The sequence below is a fragment of the Pyrus communis genome, chromosome 12 (assembly GCF_041283825.1).
Source record: "Pyrus communis isolate YQ-2024b chromosome 12, ASM4128382v1, whole genome shotgun sequence".
Classification (NCBI taxonomy): domain Eukaryota; kingdom Viridiplantae; phylum Streptophyta; class Magnoliopsida; order Rosales; family Rosaceae; genus Pyrus; species Pyrus communis.
In genome coordinates, this window is record NC_142576.1 from 4,416,639 (window position 1) to 4,436,951 (window position 20,313).

At 37.1% G+C, this 20,313-nt stretch overlaps 3 protein-coding genes across 4 annotated transcripts; 1 reads left to right on the forward strand and 2 right to left on the reverse strand.

The window, feature by feature from the left end:
• Positions 1-991: 991 nt before the first annotated feature.
• On the reverse strand, positions 992-5,828 carry LOC137745393 (uncharacterized). 2 transcript variants are annotated; one of them, XM_068485345.2, is made up of 8 exons: positions 5,060-5,828; positions 3,650-3,797; positions 3,210-3,360; positions 2,988-3,113; positions 2,817-2,897; positions 2,483-2,675; positions 2,138-2,408; positions 992-1,484 (listed from the first exon to the last, which is right to left on the reverse strand). In XM_068485345.2, exons 1-8 carry the CDS (start codon positions 5,252-5,254, stop codon positions 1,234-1,236), a joined length of 1,416 nt encoding a protein of 471 aa, XP_068341446.1. In that variant the 5' UTR covers positions 5,255-5,828; the 3' UTR covers positions 992-1,233. The 2 variants fall into 2 exon arrangements, with proteins under 2 accessions (XP_068341446.1, XP_068341445.1); XM_068485344.2 differs by having other exon boundaries at positions 992-1,487; positions 5,060-5,777.
• Positions 5,829-6,912: 1,084 nt separating this feature from the next.
• Positions 6,913-13,297, reverse strand: LOC137745116 (mediator of RNA polymerase II transcription subunit 33A). The gene is made up of 12 exons (XM_068484998.2): positions 12,906-13,297; positions 12,584-12,694; positions 11,631-11,984; positions 11,108-11,424; positions 10,883-10,974; positions 10,408-10,792; positions 10,028-10,238; positions 9,832-9,946; positions 9,484-9,645; positions 8,660-9,320; positions 8,260-8,466; positions 6,913-8,110 (listed from the first exon to the last, which is right to left on the reverse strand). The coding sequence occupies exons 1-12, from the start codon at positions 13,157-13,159 to the stop codon at positions 7,014-7,016; spliced, it is 3,966 nt and encodes a 1,321-aa protein (XP_068341099.2). The 5' UTR covers positions 13,160-13,297; the 3' UTR covers positions 6,913-7,013.
• Positions 13,298-17,627: 4,330 nt separating this feature from the next.
• LOC137745505 (late embryogenesis abundant protein At1g64065) lies at positions 17,628-18,886 on the forward strand. The gene has a single exon (XM_068485468.2). It carries the CDS (start codon positions 18,183-18,185, stop codon positions 18,786-18,788), a length of 606 nt encoding a protein of 201 aa, XP_068341569.1. The 5' UTR covers positions 17,628-18,182; the 3' UTR covers positions 18,789-18,886.
• The last annotated feature ends 1,427 nt before the right edge of the window (positions 18,887-20,313 follow it).

Here is a 20,313-nt window from a genome sequence, read left to right on the forward strand (position 1 = left end):
ACGAGGATATTGTTGTCTAAGTCTGTCGAGTTTGTGTTCTTGTTGCTGCATTGCCTTTGCCTCGTCCTCCTCTGTGAAGCCGCACATACAAATTCGGGACTCCTCCGTGAGATTGGCCATTTGTGGCAGAAGAGGAAAAAAAAAAAAAAATACACACACACACACACATATATACACACACACACACACACACACATATATATATATATATATATATAAGTACTATTCTCATGTGATTTCTTGTATCAAATGAGAATTCATATATTTCAGTCAAAAAACAATAGTCATGAAGGGTAATTACATGGGTAGCAGCTACATCATCTAAATATAAAATATTCCACCACACAAAAGATCAAGACACATTTGCAACACATAATTAGGCTTGGATAAACAAAGCATCTACACCATAAAACAAATTAGAATTACAAACTATAAAATAGAGAGAACAAATTCACACAAAAACTCAGAATGAATTGCTGCAACTTATTTCAACTCATAAGAAAAAAACTAAACCAAAAAAACGAGTTGTGCAACTAATTACAAGAAGACATTGTACCTTATTTCCAACAAGAACCTATTGATTTCGCTCAAATTTGCCCGTCTTAGATCAGATCCAAACTTGAGAGCCTAAATCGCTAAGAGCTTTACCTATATCGTTGCTAGCCTAGATCGTCTTAATTGTCACGAGACTAAAATTTCTAGTAAAGAGTTTAACAACATAAGCAAACATAACCTATTTAACATAAAAAGGTTAAGCTGACATTTTAGACGTTCGTGGTTAACAATCCATAAAAATGTAATTTCACAATAGATAAGGAGAGTTGTTGATGACAGGTCAAAAAAGTCGTCATACTCTCTTCGCTAATAAAAGAATAAAGAAAAAAAAATAGCGCATGATGATTTTTTTTTGGAATGTTAGTAACCATTTCCTTGAATTTTTTGAAAGTGTAGTAAACAATACCCTTGAAGTGTCAGTAACATACCTCACAAGTTGAAAGAAAAACAGAACTTGCATGTAAACATTTTTTACAAAACCAAAAATCCAGTTCTATTGAAATCTACATTAGCAATTTGAAATCATTTTATGATACAATGCGAGAGCACTTTCAAGAAAGCTAATGATACAAAGCCACTGGCAATATCCCATATCCACTAACAAGCTAGGCTGCCAAACTAGACTATTTCTCTAACAGCAGCTTCAAAGCCCTTAAAAGCTAAAAGATAACCTGAACTTCAGTTTGACCACACATGAACAAAACCATGCCTATTTCCTGTATATATCTCGTTGCGATCTTCATCATAGAAGAGAGCAGTTACGTCTTTCAAAGCGTCAGCGACGGTGCTGCTCACCACAGATGAGTTGCTTTGCTTCCTTGAGGAGCCAGCATTGCCTTCACGATTGTCGATCTTGGGACCACCATTGCTAGGATTTATTTTGGCCAGGCATTTTCCGGTTAAGATATTGCTAATATGAATAGATCCAGCTGCTAAAAAAACCATATATGAGATGACAAAATAATATCCTCCAAACTTTTTTCATAACATCAATGCTTAGTCGTCACAAGTAAACAAAGTGATTACTAAGTTCTTGCTTTATGGAGAAATTGGAACATGCAAAGATGGATAAAAGTTCCAACAACTGTTAGCATTCATGAAAACAACCAGCTCAGCATATCAAATGAACAAACTTATGTTGTTAGAAAATGTCAACTATCATCTTTTGATCTATGAGCCGCGTGTATAGGTGTCTGTATTTACTAGAAAGATGCCAGGGAGAGTTGCTCGAGCAGAAACATAAGGTAAAGAAATTCATTATAGTCTCACGGAATATCAAGTTACAGTGTTTTTATGTCCATTTGAAAATAAACCAAATTAAGTTTTGGTTTCCAGGTTTCACACCCTACTATATGTTACAACCATCATGAGCAGGAAGAGAACAAGGCCAACTCTGTGCTTAACTTCAAAAAATTAGACATGAAAAGGATGTTCTAGTTTGCCATGTATAATTCCATTATATTTGTTACTAACTAGACAGTGGACACACATTATCATTAAGCAAGATAGTTGTTCTGAGCCCAGCCAAGAACTCTAAAATCACTAGTTGTATAAAAACTTAAAAGGAAGTGGAAAGAGATACCATTTGCTTCTGCCCAATGATCATCAGAATCAGCCTTGCAGTAAGATATGATAAGATCCTGATCGCTTGTTATATAAATGTTATTGGTATTGCAGTCAGGATGCCATAACAAGTGATCCTCAAACGCAGTTACAAGTTCTCCACGAAAGTTCCACACAGACACCAATCGATTTCTGAACGTCAGGAATAACTGGTTCTCATACAGAAAGATAAATGCTGATGGAGTTATGAAGTCTGTTCTGCTAACTTCCATCATCTCAGCATTTCGAACCTGCAGAAATTGATTAGGCATGAATAATCAAGGGTGCAAAAGAACTGTCGACATAGTTGCTATAATTTACTTACATCCAGAATCTGAAGGTTCTCATTTTCTTGCTTGACAAGAAGCTTTTCATTGAACTGTTCTATGAAGTCCACCTTCTTATTTCTATGAAGTAGATGATTGAAGTCTTTGAGAACCGTGCCATCTTCTATTGATAGAATCTTCAGAGGAACATGGCTAGTAGCTCTGTTATAAATCAACAGCATGATGCCTGGACTGTTACAAACAACAGAAATTATGGGGTATAGTTAATACAGAAGAATTGTATTAAGAACTTAAGCATCACTGTTGGTCAACAAACTATGCAAAGTAAGCACAACCGTTTCAAAAGGGGTAGGGAACAAGAAAGAGACATACCTGATTTTGATTTCTTGTACATGTTTGTCTGATATAGAGTACAGCATGGTATAGTTTTTAAGGTCAAACACCTTGTATATACTGGCCCAGTACCACAAAAAAGGGATGTCCGTTAGTATCCTAATGGATTTGGTAATCGTATATTAGAAATGTTACACAATGAAAACATACCTATCCTGTGCTGAGTATGTCAGCACCTTGCCATTAACATCATCAAACTCTACAAACCCAGGCCACTTCAAAGACTCGGACTCGAAAAGAGCAAAGCCAGCTTCTGGCTGTCCCCTCCTTATATATCTAGCCAAAGGATAAACAATAACAGAACATAAGAAACAGATAACCAATGAAGGCAATGAAAAAGCTACACATAAATATTGAGTTCAATCTACCCACTCAATCCTTGTGGATCTGCATTTCAAAGAGCTGAAGTTGTCTGAAGCATAAACTGAAACTGTGATGAGCGAATCGTTGTTCTTATTATAGAACAAGCTCCGAATGACTTCATCAGGACTAACATTCATAAAACAAATCCTCTCGTTTTTCTCTGCAATATGAATAGCCAACCGAGAATAAGTAAGATTCCATTCACCCACGATTGAGACTTAATGCTTGCTCAACCAGTCTTATTTCTACTTTTCTAGTCATTTTAAATCCAATTATTATATATTGGATCTTCTTCTATTTAAAATGCGTATCTCCTCCTTCAACAGTTGTGACTTATAATCCAAATTGACTGACCTAACCTATTGTAATATTTACTAGACTGGAAATACGGAATATAAAGTTCTGCATTTGGTTAGTACAATATTCAATACCGTTTGGCATGTTATTACCTCTACTAAAAGCTGCGCAAACACCAGAGTGTGCGAGAGCAAAGACGATGTCACGTGCGGCAACTATCTCAATGACCTTTGTCCTTTTCATCAGAAAAGGCAATATGGCCGAAGAATGTCCCTTGGGGTCATGAGTATCATATTCCTCCTGAAGCAGAAATTAACTAATTAGGTACCCAAAAAAATAAAATAAAAACAGCATGATATTGATAACCACCATGATATGCTTGACAGATAAAGTAAGGATTACCATGAATATCAAATTTACTGTTCAACAATAAAAGAAAAAATGTTGGGTTATATTTGGCAGAGGCTTTCAGTATGACAGTCATATCCCCACGTGGTGTTACCAATGTTTTACCACTCTAATTGTTTACCCAACACTATGCACTAGTCCCCTAATATATCAACCCCGTCACCCACTCATATCATAACACATGGATTAGCAACATCATGTGACTGCCACAATAAAATTTCTCCATAACTTGAGCTTCTAAGTTCTAATGCCCCATATTTAGTAGGTAATTAATATGATCACAAGATTTACTCTAAGGCCAGCTTCAGCAGACTCTACAGAAACAAACCCTGGGCAATCATAAAGTACATAAACCGAGGCCACAATGATATGCGTCGGGTGGGAAACACCAGACCAAAACATCTCTAAAATGTTAAGATTATCACAAAATCCGAATCCAACTTTTTAAACTTTTTAAACTCAATAACAATTTTTTAAGTTTTAGACCTTAAAAACTTGTTTGGTATGACTATTTTCAAAAACTGAACTCAAGACTAACTAAAAAATACAGTCTATTATATAAAAAAACAAAAAGTGAGTTTTTAGAATTTTTAAACTTAAACTTACTACTTTCTTTTCTCTCCCTCCTCCCCTCACTCCAAATTTATCCTTCTCTTTTCTTCTTTCTATCTCCCCCTTCTCTTTCTTTGTTTTTTTTTTATCTTTTTCATCTCTCCTTCAATCCACTACCTTTATACTCTCAGCTTTTTCTCTCACTCATCTTCCTCTCTATCTCCTTTGATCCTCTCTCTTCTTTATGCTTCCTCCAATCATGTCTTATTTTTTTTCCTCCTCTATCCTCTTTCTCTTTTGACCCCCTCTTTTTGGATTTCTTTGTTCAGTTTAAATTGTAAGAATCAAAATTTTTAAATTGTTTACCAACCAAGTTTTTAAGTCTTAAAGAAAATTGTTTTCAAGATATGACAAAAATTTTCAAATAAAATACCAAACAAGTCTTTAATTTGCTTAGAAGAATTGCTCTAAGCTGAATCCCCATTAAAACATCAAGCACAAAACAATTTCAACAAATTTTCAGGCGAAAGAAATAGAAAATTTTCAATTGCATTGGATTAATAATACTAATAGGAAATGAGATAAATGAAAAGAAAACGAACCACGAGGTGCATGTTGCGGAACCTCTCCTGGGAATTGCTCATCCCAAAAGCTCGATCACGCTTCGAAGAAATCTCACGCCTCTGAAGCTTCTTCACGCTGTTTACAAACCCATCGGAGCCACCCCTCTTCTTCGCCACCACTCGCCGGACGGAGCACGGACGAGGACTTGCCGATATTCTCCTTCCCACTTCCATTCTCAACTCTCAGATTCTGTTTCATACACCACCCAATATATATTCGAATTCAAATTCAAATTCAAATTCAAAAAATATATATATATCCACACACCCAAATCCTCCCTTCTACGACGTTCCGCAATTAGGTGGAATGGAAGCCCTTTTGGGACGGGATCACAAGAATCCCCACAAAACCCTAATTTTTGTGAAATTTCATCGTCTGGAAAGCGCTTGTGAGAGGGGTTGAAAATTGGGAGAGCTCTGAAAAAGTGTCAGAGCCAGCGACTAGAGAGGAAGAGGGAGAGAATTAATCAGAATAAAATAGCAGACATAATTATCAATAAATAAATAAATAAAAAGATAAAACGATGGGCATGTTCCAGATATGTAATTATATTATTATTTTAATTTCTATTTCCAGATTCTCTGAAATTTTGAATGGCCCGCCAATCCGCCCCCGCCGAATGCTAAGAGTAGTGTGGAAGCAACATGCCAAAGGTATTTTCTTAAACTCTTGGCGGGCACAAAAATGACCTGTATCAAACATTTGGTTGGCCATCGAATGATCTTTATTTGTATATTTTCATACTCTGAGTGATCCTAAGACCACTTAAGTCCCAGTATGCATATGTCATTACCCGCAATTACTTGCATGTGATGTAAGAAATTAAAATTCATAATCGAATAACTAATTTAAGAAATTGAATTAACTAGGGCTGTGAATCCAATTTCCTTTCCATTTCTCTCATCTTGTCTTCCAAAAATACATTTAGGTGGAAGGAGAGGGTTTGAATCCAAATAGGTTCAAAATCAATAAGAAAATATCATTGTTTTAAAACTCTTCACCTAACGTCGCCTAGGCACTAGGCCGTTGGTCACCGCCCCGGTTAATGTCTAAGCATTAGAAAATTAAAAGAAATGCTGCTTAGACCTGCTGAGACTCTCGCGTAGCCCACCTGCTTAAGCACCCGCTAGGTTGCGACTCACTTGGACAAAAAATAGATAACTTTCATTTGCATTTTATTTTTTTCAATAAATTGTAAGAGACTTGTTGAATACTTAAATGTAAGAGACTTGTTGAATACTTAAATGAACACACATTATATGTTTGTTCTCCATATTTTCATTATGTTCCAATGCTTCATAATATATATGTCATTCTATTTTTGCAGTTTACGATGAAATTATATATATTTTAAGTATAAACAAGCACTTATTTACACGAAATATAATAAATTTACTTAAATCCGCCTAGTCTGCCTAGGCCCCGTTTAGCCCTCAGCCCACCATCCGACTACCGCCTAGCGTCTTTTAACTTAGAAAATATGTGTATTATTTTTTGTTTGAGACAACCACATTGTTATTCAAAATGGATTAAGATGTCTAATTTTCCCACATTGCACTTCCGTGTTTTAAAATTCTATTAATTTTTTCATTTTGGACGTTTTACTACTTTTTTCATTTGTTAAATTGACAACATGTTACACATGAGACCTTAAATTGACATGAAAACCACAACCCCATAAACCAAAAATAATCGTCAAAGAGTTTCGGTTCCTCTTTGTGGAATAAAGTTTTATTGTTGTTGTTGTAGAGTTTCGGTTCCTCCTCAATCGATGCTTCCAACCCAAAATACATAATCTAGTTGCACAAGCAATTGTCGAACGATTATGCACTTTGTAATTTACTCTTTTTATTTTATCATGTTCGATGTTCTTTTTTCTTTTTTTTTTCCTTGTAATAAGGTCTACATCTTGAAATGTGTTTGAATTCAGACTCAGTCCAGTACATTTACTACTAATTCGGCGGCAGATCCGACGGCCGAAGCCCCGCCTCTTTCGAGAAGCGAAAGGGCTAGTTCACATTCGTGCCACCCTCTCAGTCCGCCGGCCAATTTCCTCAACGTCTCCACCTTCACTTCTCGTATCCACACCGGAGCAAAGTTCACCATCAAACCCACCAAGCACGAAACATAAGCTTTCCAAGTAGCTGGATGACAACCAAGCGATATGTTCCCCTCCAATGCCCCTGCCAGAAAGTCCATGTGGATCCCGACAACCCTCGCTCGTCTTGAGAGTGTCCATGATGGCAAGTTGTCTCCGATGCCCCATTCGATTGAGCCTGACAGAATCACCAGATATGCCATCGCATACCCCTCCATTACACGGGACACAGCGTTTGCCTCCCCATGTCTCTCTTCCTTCGACGAGAGCAACCGGTTTGGGATGGTTTCCCGGTACAGTTCTTGAACCAGCTGGACTCCGCCTGTCACACACAAGAGACTTGCACCAAGTGAGGCCACTTCCTTTGTCTTTGCAATGGCTAGGCACTGTGATACCTGACTAGAATTCAAGCGAGGGGAGTCCGTTCTTGCACATCTGGTGGCTAATTTCACAGCATACTCTGCCACTAGTCCTACAATCACATCATTCACATATTGGACAACGTGTATTGTCCGGCAAGAGCGCAGGTATAGAAACCCAGGTGCCACGGAAGGACGAGCATTAATATCTGCGATGGTAAAACCCAACAGACCATTCACACTGCTTTGACTGGACAACGAAGAGGTTGAAGCATGGGGCGTGCCAAGAAATGAGGAGAAGCAACTTCTCAGAAGCTGTGCAACAGCATCTTTGTTTTGTCTAAATACGGAGCGAGAAGTTGATACAACAATGAAATTATGCCAGCGGCGGACCTTTTGAGCCCACAAACAGCCTACAATAGGCATGCTAGGCCAACAACAACCTGATGCACAGTTCTCCAAGGCCAGCCCAGCAACAGTATGGACGTATTCAACGCTCTTCTCGAGTTTAAAAGTAATGGTTAAACTCACAAGAGCAGCCAGTGGAAGTGGGAGCATTGCGGTTGAAATCCCTGCAAGGCATTAAAAGGGTTTTAGTATTGGAAATGCAAAAGATATTCTTCGGTGAGTATGACATTACGTAAATTGAACAATCATTATCAATCTCTAAGAGCATCTGTGAATTCTACTAAGAATACGAAGACAAATAAAGTTTAGTTACCAGAGGTACAGCTCGGAACATTGACACCAACAGCATCAAGTATTTCTTTTATTTCAGACTCAACTGACTGAAGAATCACTGCTGGACTAGGCCAGTCTATTCCATTCATAGGCACTGGTTTCCATATACCACGAGTAACTTCTGCAGAGAAGTAACTAATAATGACAGCAAGAGAAGCGGGCAGAAACTCAACGAGGTCTCTCAGGCCTGCAAAAGCATTTAAGGGATCATTAGAAGGAATTTCATCTAAAATTTAAAAACTAAACTAAACACCCTAATTTTTTTCCCAGTATCCATAAAGTTACACATTCATCAGCTGATGAAAGAAGCAGAGTTTAGAAACAAAAGCTAAAACCATATAATGAGCCTCAACTGACAAGTGCAGTAGCATCCGACTAACCTGTTGTCAGGTCACGAGATGAAAGCCTGCCATGGGCGCAAGCAGTTAAAATGGCATCAAGGACAAAAGGAATGGCTTCCAATACCTCCCAAGCAGGAAGCATTGGTCTCTGACACGAATCCTCTCCAGTATCTGCAGGGGAGCCACTAATACTGGCGCTTGATGGTCCAGAAGAGTTACTTGGTGGGGCCCCAACTCTAGTTATTTTCCAGTAAATCATACTTAATATCTTATTAGCAACTTCATGGACAGGATTTCCACTAGATAGACTGGAAAGTGTTGAAGCGATACAAGATCTGTCTTGACGGTACCAGGCTTGTAATTTTGGATAAGAATCAATGCACATAGGTCCCACAGGTGATGATTCAAGCTGATCCCCACTGCCGTTTGTCTCATCCCCGGCAGGTGCAATGTGGCCATTGCGCAATAACAAAAGATACTCCAACGTCAGCACACCTCCAACTGGTCCTCCTCTGTCCGTAATGTATTGCTCAAGAGGTGGTCTATAAAATTTCCATAGACGAAGTAGAAAAAGAAATGCCAAAGAAAAGACCATGTAAATGGAGGACTCATCACCCATGCTTGATTTGTTATTTGATGTAGGCTTAAGTGATCCAAAGACCTCACAAAGCGGGATTAAAGAAGCTGCAACTTCAGGGACCTGTATGAACAGAGTTTTTTTGGAGCCATAAGAACGCCGGAACTTCAACTTCATGTGACTTAATTGAATTAAATAGGGAGAAGAGCTTTATGAGAAGAAACGCGTGCCAAGTTTAAATAATACTATGATACCAATTTCTATAAAATGAGACTATCTCACTCACCTTACCATGCAAAGAAAGAATGTGAACTGTATCAATATAGGAAGCTCCGAAAAGGAGGGCACTCAGCATTGACATATGGTCAGTTAAGTGACTTCTTGGTCCAGTATAATTGGTAGGTACAGGAGGAGAAAGAAGCTTCACCACAAAGTGCACAACATGTTCCTGAAAGCGGCAAAGTTCAGGGATCCAAATGTAATTCTCTTAATAATAATTTTCTTAAAAGCCATAACATTGTCAAAATTTGAAGAACAACAGGAGGTAAAAGGCACCATTACGCTCTTCAAGAAAAATAGGACTTGAAAAATAGTCAAATGTAAAATCTCCAGTATTACTGCATGCTTTTTCAACCTGAATGTTCCATCCACTTCTGAGAGATGCACCACATAGGATCTTTGCAGCGGCTGCCTTCTCCTCCTCAGACCCATTTAGTGCAGTATGATATAACTTCTCTATCTCTTCTAAACTTGAACGGGAGAACGAGGAGAAAATAATCAGCTAAAGATCAGCTCGTATTACAACTAATTTAAGATGTTTTTCATTGTACCTAGAAGCTGGTGTCGTGATAAGGGAGTTTATTAGGGAATCCCTCAGTGGTTCTCCTTCCATGAATGTTGACCAAGGGGATTTTTGAATTGGTGATGTGTCTGACGGTGACATCGTGGATGCAGACACATAAGTGGGCCAATAATATGCTGATGTGTCAATTAAATTTCTTGCAATGCAAGCTTCCACAATAAGGTGCCTCATGTCACCACCTGAAAAACATTTGAGCCAACTGCAAAATTATTACCGGAACCAAATTCAGAGACAGTAGCAGGATGAATGTTTACACTTTTTCCTTAATATGAGATCCACGAATAAAATAAACATGAATTAATCATAATCAAATCAAAATGAGCGGTGAGACAGATTTCTAAAATAAACCTGCTTTGATACAGACGTTACCACCACTGCCTGCACCTGATGTATCCTTTTCATTCTTGGAATTACGTACAAAGCAAGCTGCTTTTGTTGCTGCAATATTAGCTGGATCCACGACTGATGAAGGAGGGCACAAGAGGCCAGAGAAATTTCCAAGGACCTGGAGAGAAGAAATCAGGCCCTGTTTCCTTGAAGTATTAGATTTACCATCCATTTTGTGTCCATATCCATTCTCCGTGTTCCCAGACACAGTATCTCCCTTAATAGAAGAGGAATTCAAATTGGTCTCATCCTTCAAAACGTTAGCAATGGCCAAGGGGACAATAGACAGAAGAACACAAAGACGGGACTCAAGATGTGGTATAGGGCCTTCAAGAGGGTCACGTTCCTGCAAAAGAAGAATGAAGGCGAAATTAACTATCCATGCTATTTTGTTTTTTCCTTTCTAAAATATATGCTGACATGGAGTAGTCTCAACTCGTTGCACAAGTCGAAGAGCTGAGAGCCAGAGTGCTAGGAAGGTTTCTTGCCAGCTTGCCTGGTTAAATACTTGCAGCGTCATGATTCCTTCTGCATTAGGTCAGTGAAATCAAGAATTAATTGAATTTCTTGCAGTTTTCTTTTCTTAATTCAATCGGAACTAAAGTCAGACATGCATGCATGCATACATATATTCATTTGAGACTCTTCAAAAGGACTATACCTGCAAGTATATCAACGACTGATTTAATAGAAAGTTGCTTTCCATCCATTGCATTTTCCATGTATATATCGAAACAAACCCAACAAGTGGAATGACCAAATCCTGGGTTGCAGTGGAATACTGGCTTCTGAGACCCACTATCAAGAAGCATCCCAATTAGCTTGTGCTTATTTAACTGGTATTTAAAACCTGAGACTCTTTGAATGTTGGCAGACAATCTTGCCAGCGGTTCCACTGCAGAACTCAAATCTGAGGATGCAAGTTGACGTCCTTTGAGAAATCGTAGCCTCTTCAGGAGGCCATTGAATATTTCAGGCCTATGAATAGAAGTGGATTAGACAAAAAATTAATTATTAGTCTCTGTCGACAATCAACATGCATCCTTTTTCATCTAAATGTTTTTAGTGCACTGACAGAACAATTAAGAAAATTATTAAATAACGTGAACTGTCAATATTGCATGGTTGGATTCTGACAGCATCGGCAAATTGAAGGTGAGAAATATTATGAATGAGACGCTTACATATTCAAGTGAACAAGTCGAAGCAGAACCAAAGCTTTTCTGCTTTCAGTTAGTTTCGCCAGCACCTCTATGGCCAAAAAAGAATTCATTTTCCTTATCCGTTCACGATGTTCTTTAATTTTGAAATTCTTACTTTCCCTGGAATCAATTTCCATATCACTGTAGTCTGCACCTCCAAAATCTGATCTCGGCCTCTTTCGGGATGTCATTTTGAATCCCCAATCATCCAACGTACTGTCAATCAAGCTACTGATTACACTGAAAAAGAACAAGACCAATGCATGACCAAGCTCCACAACACGAACTTTATAAGTCTGAGAAAGCTCAAGGACAACATCAATGGATTCCATTATCCTGCAAGACAGAAGAATGAAAGTTTCAGCAGTTCATTCAATTGATTGAGTGAAAAAGTCATGCTAACAATGTCGGTATTCCTTTTCCCAAACATTCGTGTTAACGAAACCAAACTAAACCATCTCAACCAAGAAGCAAACTTTCCACCAAGTTCGAAAATGAATGGAGTTAAGCCATCTAAACCACAATAGCATTAGGCAAACAGAGAGTTTATCAAAATAGAGCATAATAAAATGAAACAAAATTAAACCAAGACAGAAAATGTTCACCAAGTTTCGAAATGGCATAGAGATTGAACCATCTAAACCAACCATAACGCAAACACTTCCACCAAATCAAACCATCTAAACCACAACGGCGTCGGGCAAACAGAAAGTTCATCAAAATAGAGCATAATACAATGAAACGAAATTAAACCATCTAAACCAAGACGGAAAATTTCCACCAAGTTCGACAATGCATAGAGACTAAACCGTCTAAACCAACCAAGATGCAAACTTTTTCACCAACTCAAAACATCTAAAGTTCTAAACCACAATGGCATCAGGCAGACATGAAATTAATCAAAAAAGAGCACAACATGAGATCCGTAAACTCACTTTTCTTTGGAAACATCGCCAGAAAGTGGACCAAATGAAAATGCATATCTTCTCAGGAGTTCAAGATAGAGTCTATAAGCTTCTGGTTGAGACCATCTATTAGGAATCACCCTGTAACACAAAATCATCCAATCAAACAAAAACATGATAACATTGCCAATGTGTTAATCGGGTAGCGAATTTCAACCCCTTTAGCAGACTGCGCTCCAAATTGAATATTTTATAATCTTTTCCGGACTCTCGAGTGCTCGAGGCTAAAAAATGAGTGTCAAAATCGTGAAAATAATAAAAAAAATGCAGTGAGTGGGGAAGTGTAGAGTACCTGGAAGACAAAATGGAGAGGACATGGGGAGGGGAGAGGAGGCCGGAGGAGAGAGCAATGTCAAGAAACTTCCAAAGGGAAGGTCGGTTGTGTTGGAAGCAGAGTTGGGATACCAACACTTCCGCCAACTCAGTGCTCGGAGCTGCCTCGACCCATTTCCCCACTTCCACCGCCCACTCCACCGGGCTCTCCGTCTCCCTCTGCTTGGCCGCCGACACCAGCTTCGCCACCCGCCGCTGCAGTTCACTCCCCATTCCAATGGACCTGCAAAGTTCCACCCTTTCTTATCAAATCCATATTGTTTTGGATTTTCTCAAATTTATAATTAAAATTTGCCCATGTATACAGTACTCCTGTGCTGCCGCTCACACAACATAACTGCGTGATTACTTTTGTGGGAAGGGAAGGGAAGGGTTGTTGGGCAATAAATTAGTGTCTATAATTTGTGTGCAAAGATGTAGGGGCACCTACCACAACCACGCACTCCTCACCTCAAACTCAATTTTCATTGTGACGAAAATGGACTAGGATTCTCTTCCTTCTTCTTTTCATTATCTTTCCTTATTTCTCTCATATTCTCTATTTTATTTTTCTCTTTTTATATAAAATTAATTTAAGATGTTGACGTAACTTAATCGTAACTGTTCAAATAGAAAGGGAGGGAAATGAAGGAGAAAAAAAAGGGGGAAATAATCATACTCCGACAAAAATACAATGTTAACAGGAAATGTTATTATACAAGAACACTAGAAAAATTATTATTTTTAATTGTATAGCAATATATGGTATACTGGTTGTGTTTCAGACATATTGAAACCTCTCTCTTCTTCATGTAAGAAAAAGATTTTTATTATGTCATTTTGTGTCGGTAATATAATATTTAAAATAAGGCTTTTAGATAAAATGGTTATTGTGATTGGCATAACTTCTCACTTTAATCTTCACTTTGGTCCTATGTGGTTCCTGAGTTTGTCCCCATTAATTATTTTAGTCATTCCGTGAAAAATCTCTATTAAATAAAGATCAAAATGACAAAAATAGCCTTAATTTTTTGTCAAATCATTTTAGTCCGTTGATAATTGCATTGAAAGTGTTTTTGTCATTTTACTCTTTATTTAACATAACTTTTCACGGAATGACCAAAATGATTGATGGTAAATAAACTCAATGATCACTTCTATTGATTTTAAATCTCAAGGACCAAGGTGAAGATTTATAGCAATTTCAAAGATTATTTTGACTAGAAAGTCTAAAAATTAATTTGTAATCGTAGATCACTGTATCATCAACATAAACGTCAAACTAATATTGCATCACCAACATTAATTTGTAGTCATAAACCACCGTATCATTAACATAAAAATTAATTTATAATCATAGACCACCGATCAACATAAAAGTTGCTCAAAAATGCATCATTTGATTCAATTTTCAAGCCCAAATGCCAATGAATCAAAAATTTCTCACCAATCTACTGAAAACTTGTTAAGCTTCGATCTGCCCGCCATGAAAATTGAGAGCATCGAGATTTTGCTTTTGCCCAACTGCAATTAATTGAGCAAAATGCAAAGGTAAAGGCATTGAGTTGGTTGGAGAGTCCGAGAGGTCGGTATCCCAACGGCCCCTGCGATGGAATAACGGTTGCAATTTGCGTTACATGTCGTGCATGTGTGTTGTTATGTGTCATTGTCCTCTGTCGATGTCTTTATGTCTTTATGTGCATGTAAGGGTTAGGTGTCAACAGAAAAAGAAGCCTTCTAGTCCAACAAACAGAAGCCCAAGAAAGACATGGGTTTTTTTGTTTCTATCCAATTAGGCCCCAAACAATCTAAAGGCATATGAAAGTCCCTTATGAATAAGGGCATGTTACATGTTGATAAAATAGCTAAAAACACTTTTAGAAAATAAATAACGCCTTTAACAACGTTTGTCATAAGAAGTTGTGAGTGTTTATTTCAAATTGCTTTTTTGAAAAAGCATTTGAATTTTTAACCACAATAAGTGGCCCATCAGAAAAGTACGAACAACGGCTTTCTAAAAAAAAAAAAAGTGGAAGGTCTTACGTTCGATACTTTGTAAGCCGTGAATCTGCTTGATTGCGGTCACAATTAGGGTGAAATTCCCAACTAGCCTCATCTGGGCCCCAAAGGGATTGATAATCGTGATTAGACATCAGTTGTCCTCCTTTTAATAAGAAAAAAAAAGCATTTGAATTCTCATTTATTTTTTGGACATTTTTAATAGAAGCGCTTATGAACAGAGGTGATGCTCAATATATAAAAGCACTTCTAAATAAGTATTAAGGGTTGGTTTGGGATTATAGTGCTTTGGAGGAAAAAAAAAATGTTGTCAATGAAAGTAGAAAAACATAAGCATGGTCTATCATGCTTCTAAAAAAAGTGTTTTTTTTTTTTCAAAGCATAGTAATCAATACTCATTTAATGAAATTTTCAAATAGCAGATGTTTTACAAAATTACAACCTTTGCCCTACATTATTTAATGAAGGGCAAAATTTCAAATGGCAAGCATACCTCCGAATGCATAGTTATCAATGATCATTTAATGAAATTTTCAAATGACAAGCATACCCTTAGATGTTTAACAAAATTACAACCTTTGGCCTACATTATTGTCTTTGACAATTATTATATCACATTAAGTACTATATCATTTTTAGTCATTTAACATATTCAAAGCAATTTATATAAAAGTTTACCAAGCACTCAACAATTTTATTTTACAGTTATTTATTCTCACACCACAACATAAATAGTTTTTCTTAAAAAGCACAACGATATCAAACTAGCTCTAAGTATTTTATATAATCTTAAGAATTGTTGACTAGGGCTTTAACCCTTTTTAAAATAGTTCAAAAGGAGGCATGATGAGTTAAACCGCAGATGCAAATATCCCATGATCCCATGAAGTTGGTATTCTGGAAGCTTTCAAACAACAATGCATTGTGTGTGAATTGACAATTAACGAATGAAAAAAAAAAAAAAAAAAACACGGTTAGACACGCAATTTCAAGAAACAAATTTCGAAGTGGAAATCTTTCATCTTGAAAAGAAATTTTGTTTTTCTTCACATTTTTTCAACGGTCAATAAATCCCTTCAAACATGTGGTTTGCGTTATCTTATCTTCTAAAATATGTGGTTTGCGTTTTCGCTGCTTGGTGGCATTACTAGTTGGCACAACCATTTTAAAGTGTTTGAGTGTAGGTGAATGGAAACGTTTATGCAAGCCCGGCCCAGGTCCAATGCAGGCAGGGCGACTGTTCGGGGCTTAAAAAAATTAGGGGTACCAAAATTATTAGGGTGGTATATTTATATATGTTTTTATAAGAATATAAATTTATAAAATTTGGTTTAGTGACAAAGAAATTTAACTAGAACCGGTGGTTTTATTGTTTAAAATGAATGAGGAGCTCTTAGGTTCAAAACACTATGTGTGCTTATTTGTATTCCAATTTTTACAAATTTCTTTTCATAACAGTATAAATTTATAAAATTTGGCTAAATGATCAAGAAGTTTAATTAGAAACAATGATTTTTGTTGTTTAAAATTAACGAGAGGTCCTAAGTTCGAAATGCTATGTGCATGTTTATTTTTTTCAATTTTTACAAATTTTTGTTTGGTTGTTAATTTATTTACTAGCTAGTAGTTATTTGGGTTGCTATTTTAAATATCCATTCTAATTCAAGTCTAATCTTCAGCAAACAGTAATGTGTAAACTAAATTTTTAGACCAAATTGGCAAATAATATTACGTGTCATCAAAATGTTTAATTTAGTGTTCATTCATTACTTATACACATCCTTAAAGACTCAAAAACATTAATATTTTTTTAGTCTTACATTGACAAGGTTAGTAAATAAGAAAAAATAACTCATGATTTATACAAAAATACTTTAAAAGTTCAGATGAAAAACAAAACTTATAATCTATCTACTTGAAAGTCCAAAGTTTTTTAGTTTCCTTCTCTTGATACAAAATAAATTAATTATTCCATGTTTCTAAATTATTGAGTTTGAAGTGTTTTTCTAAATATAATTTTATCGATGTTTTAAGTGTGAAAACAAATATTTTTTTTTTATATGAAATGAGGACATATTTTTTTACGTCATCCCGGGCCTCAAAAATCTTTGAACTGGCCCTGCGTTTATGTCACTAACTATAACACAGAATGTCGACAGGATACGCAAAACTAACTCCTAGCAGTGAATGACTCTATGTCGATACGAAAGAGGCCAACAACAAATCTAATTGTTTCACTCAATTAAACACAAAAACAATAATGAAAAGAAAATTCTTGTTGTGTTACGTTGCAAATATAACCAAAATTTGAAGTTTAAACATGTCGGAGCCTACTCAGGATGGCCTACTCACATACTCTAAACATAAATATTAAGATCACAATCACGATATCATCCCCCTACTTACAAGTTAATACATTGATAAAGTTTGGTAAGTATAGAAATATGTTGAACAAAAATCGTACACATTGACAATCCTAGCTTCAATCGTTAAAGATATAGCTTTCAATCAGACAACCCCTTTACATAATATCTTCATAATTATTTATTTTATATTGACTAATTTCGTCTTGCACTTTTAGCCAACTTAATGTATTGCAAATTTATATAATCTCTCTTTTTTTATAAGATAAGAAACAACGAAGAAATATCATCTCAAACATAACGAAGAGGTCATACACATCAACAAATATATTCACAAGAAAAACAAGCAAATACTTGATACATCCAATGACTTAAATAAAGAATTACAATAGCTTGGAACCACTCAAAGAACTTTGATAACTAAAACGACTTTAATTGTCGTTAATCGAACGGAAATTGAAAAGTCTGATTATATTGCATAGATTAAAACTATGCTTTGAAAACTGAAACGACATCGAATGACTAAAATTCATTGTATATCACAACAAAACTATGAGTTTGACCCGTAACGTCGTTCATTTTCTAAAAATGTATCATGGACCCAAATCGGCTTAAAGTACAATAAAACCAACTTTAACTAATGAAACCCACTATATAACCATTAACCAATTAGGCCAGGTAGGTCTGAAAGCGTCCTAAAACCCCCATTAACACGTCTTGGGGCTATTGTGGGCTCAAACCGCTAGATTAGTCGGCTCTCAACACTGAAGGCATCCTCCCCAAACCAACCCACCACCAAAAGCTTCCACCTTTAAACAAAAGACGGTCACAAAAAGATCCTATCTTTTGGCAATCGAGCAATTTCAGAGAGATCAATGAAAGCCGCGTACGGCGGAGATGCCTCCCCACGCCGCCGGACGTGCAGAAACGTCTGCCTGGCGGCGACAGCTGCCGCCTTAGTCGCCACGATCGTACTCGTGATCCTCTGCCTGACGGTGTTCAAGGCAAAGAATCCCACAACGACGGTCAACTCCGCCGTTCTGAAGGACTTCGACGTGTCACTCAACATTCCACGTGTCAGCGTGGACGTGAACTTGACCCTGGGCGTGGATCTATCCGTGAAAAATCCGAATAAAGTCGGGTTCAAGTACAAAAACAGCACCGCTTCTTTGAACTACCGGGGGATCCAGGTGGGCGAGGCCCAAATCGGGTCGGGCGAGATATCCGCGGACCAGACGAAGCCCATGAACGTGACGCTGACCATCATGGCGGATCGGCTGCTGGGGGAATCATCGGAGCTCTTTTCGGACGTGCGGGCCGGAACGCTGCCGTTGAATACTTTTACCAAAATCTCCGGGAAAGTCATCGTTTTGGGGATCTTTAAGATTCATGTCGTTTCGACCTCCTCCTGCGACTTCAGTATCGATGTCGGTAACCGCACTGTTGGAGAGCAACGCTGCACACACAAGACGAAGTTATGATTTTTTATTTGTTTTGCTTGCCGTATCGGATGTTCTTATTTACTGGAATTTTTACGGTTGTCTGCTTGTGCGAGCTTAATTTACAGATTTGCCCCTCACCGGTTGCTGCTACACTTATATTTTAGTGCACTTTATAGTATGATTATGAATCTATTCATAGATTTTGGTACTAGGCTAAATGATATTTACTGATTCCCGAATAAAATGGATTATTTCCATATCTTCCGAGAAATATTAGGATGAGTCGTGCACGCGATTGAGTTAATTCTAACTATTTATGTTCGTGGAACTTACAAAATTTGTTTGAGCTATTCATGTTTGTAGATTTATAAAGTATGAACAGGTATAAATGGTCAAGATGAACCTTGTTCGATTTGAGACTCACCCTTGCAATCTTTGCCATTCCTTTAATTTCTTCATGCTAAACCAAGTCCGTTAAAGAATGAAACAATTTGCTCAAAATTTGCTCGTAAGAGTTGTGACCAGATTTGCTCAAGTCTTCAACTTTACTTCCCGTTGGATTCATACTCTTTAACATAAATTTTAAAAGGACCAAACATATCTTTATAAAATGAGATAATTATATGTGTTGATCCTAAATTATAAAAGCCTACATGGTACGCAGACTGATTAACTATGAGTTAATTACGTTCTTCTTGTGAATGTGGGCGTGCCAACTTACTACCGAGCTTGGTTGGGCAAGTAGAATAGATGTAGTGGTGTTGGTGTTGTCGAATGTGTTGCTGACTTTTGCACTTGAGTGACTACAGTCGAGGGAAGGAATACCTTTCAGCCTAGGGTTCTAGAACATGAAGACTAGGTTGCTAGATATTGCAAAGTTTAATAAACTATTCGGCTTTCAATGTGTTGCACATGAAATAACTTAGTAACACCTCGCTTAGCTGGGAAGATAATTAATGAAGTGACATTTTTAGGCAAAAGAAATGAAAACTCTTCGTCCGCGCGAAGCTTGGATAGATTACCAACTAAAACAAAAACAGTGATGTTACTCCAAACTGAAGATATTTCTCGATCGCTTGATTGTTCCATTGTTAATTCAAACCAAAGATGTCGCCAGTTGTTAACACATTGTTGTTAATCCAAACTGAATGTTGATGAGAAGGTTAGGAGATGAGAAGGTTAGGATCGTTAGGATTTTTCTCAGTGGTGTGAAATGGGTTTCGCGTAGAGCATTTTAGTTGTTTGTTGAGTTGAAGGGGCTCTCTACGTTGCTAACCCTCTTGTATTTATAGGGATGAATTTCGTGATTGGCCAAATCTACCGAATGGTATAATTTTGATAATATTTCAATTCTTCGGCATATTCTTTGGAAATACTTAGAATTATTCTCGGCTGAAACTCTACCGCCGTCAAGTCACGCCGTCTTTGACTAGGACTCTGAACCTAGATTGATTATGCGATTGTTCAACTTTTATTCAAAAATCAATCTTGATTTTTAATATTTCTTTCATCCAACATCTTAAAATATATAGACCAAGTGCGTGCAAAATCAGGTCCAAACAAT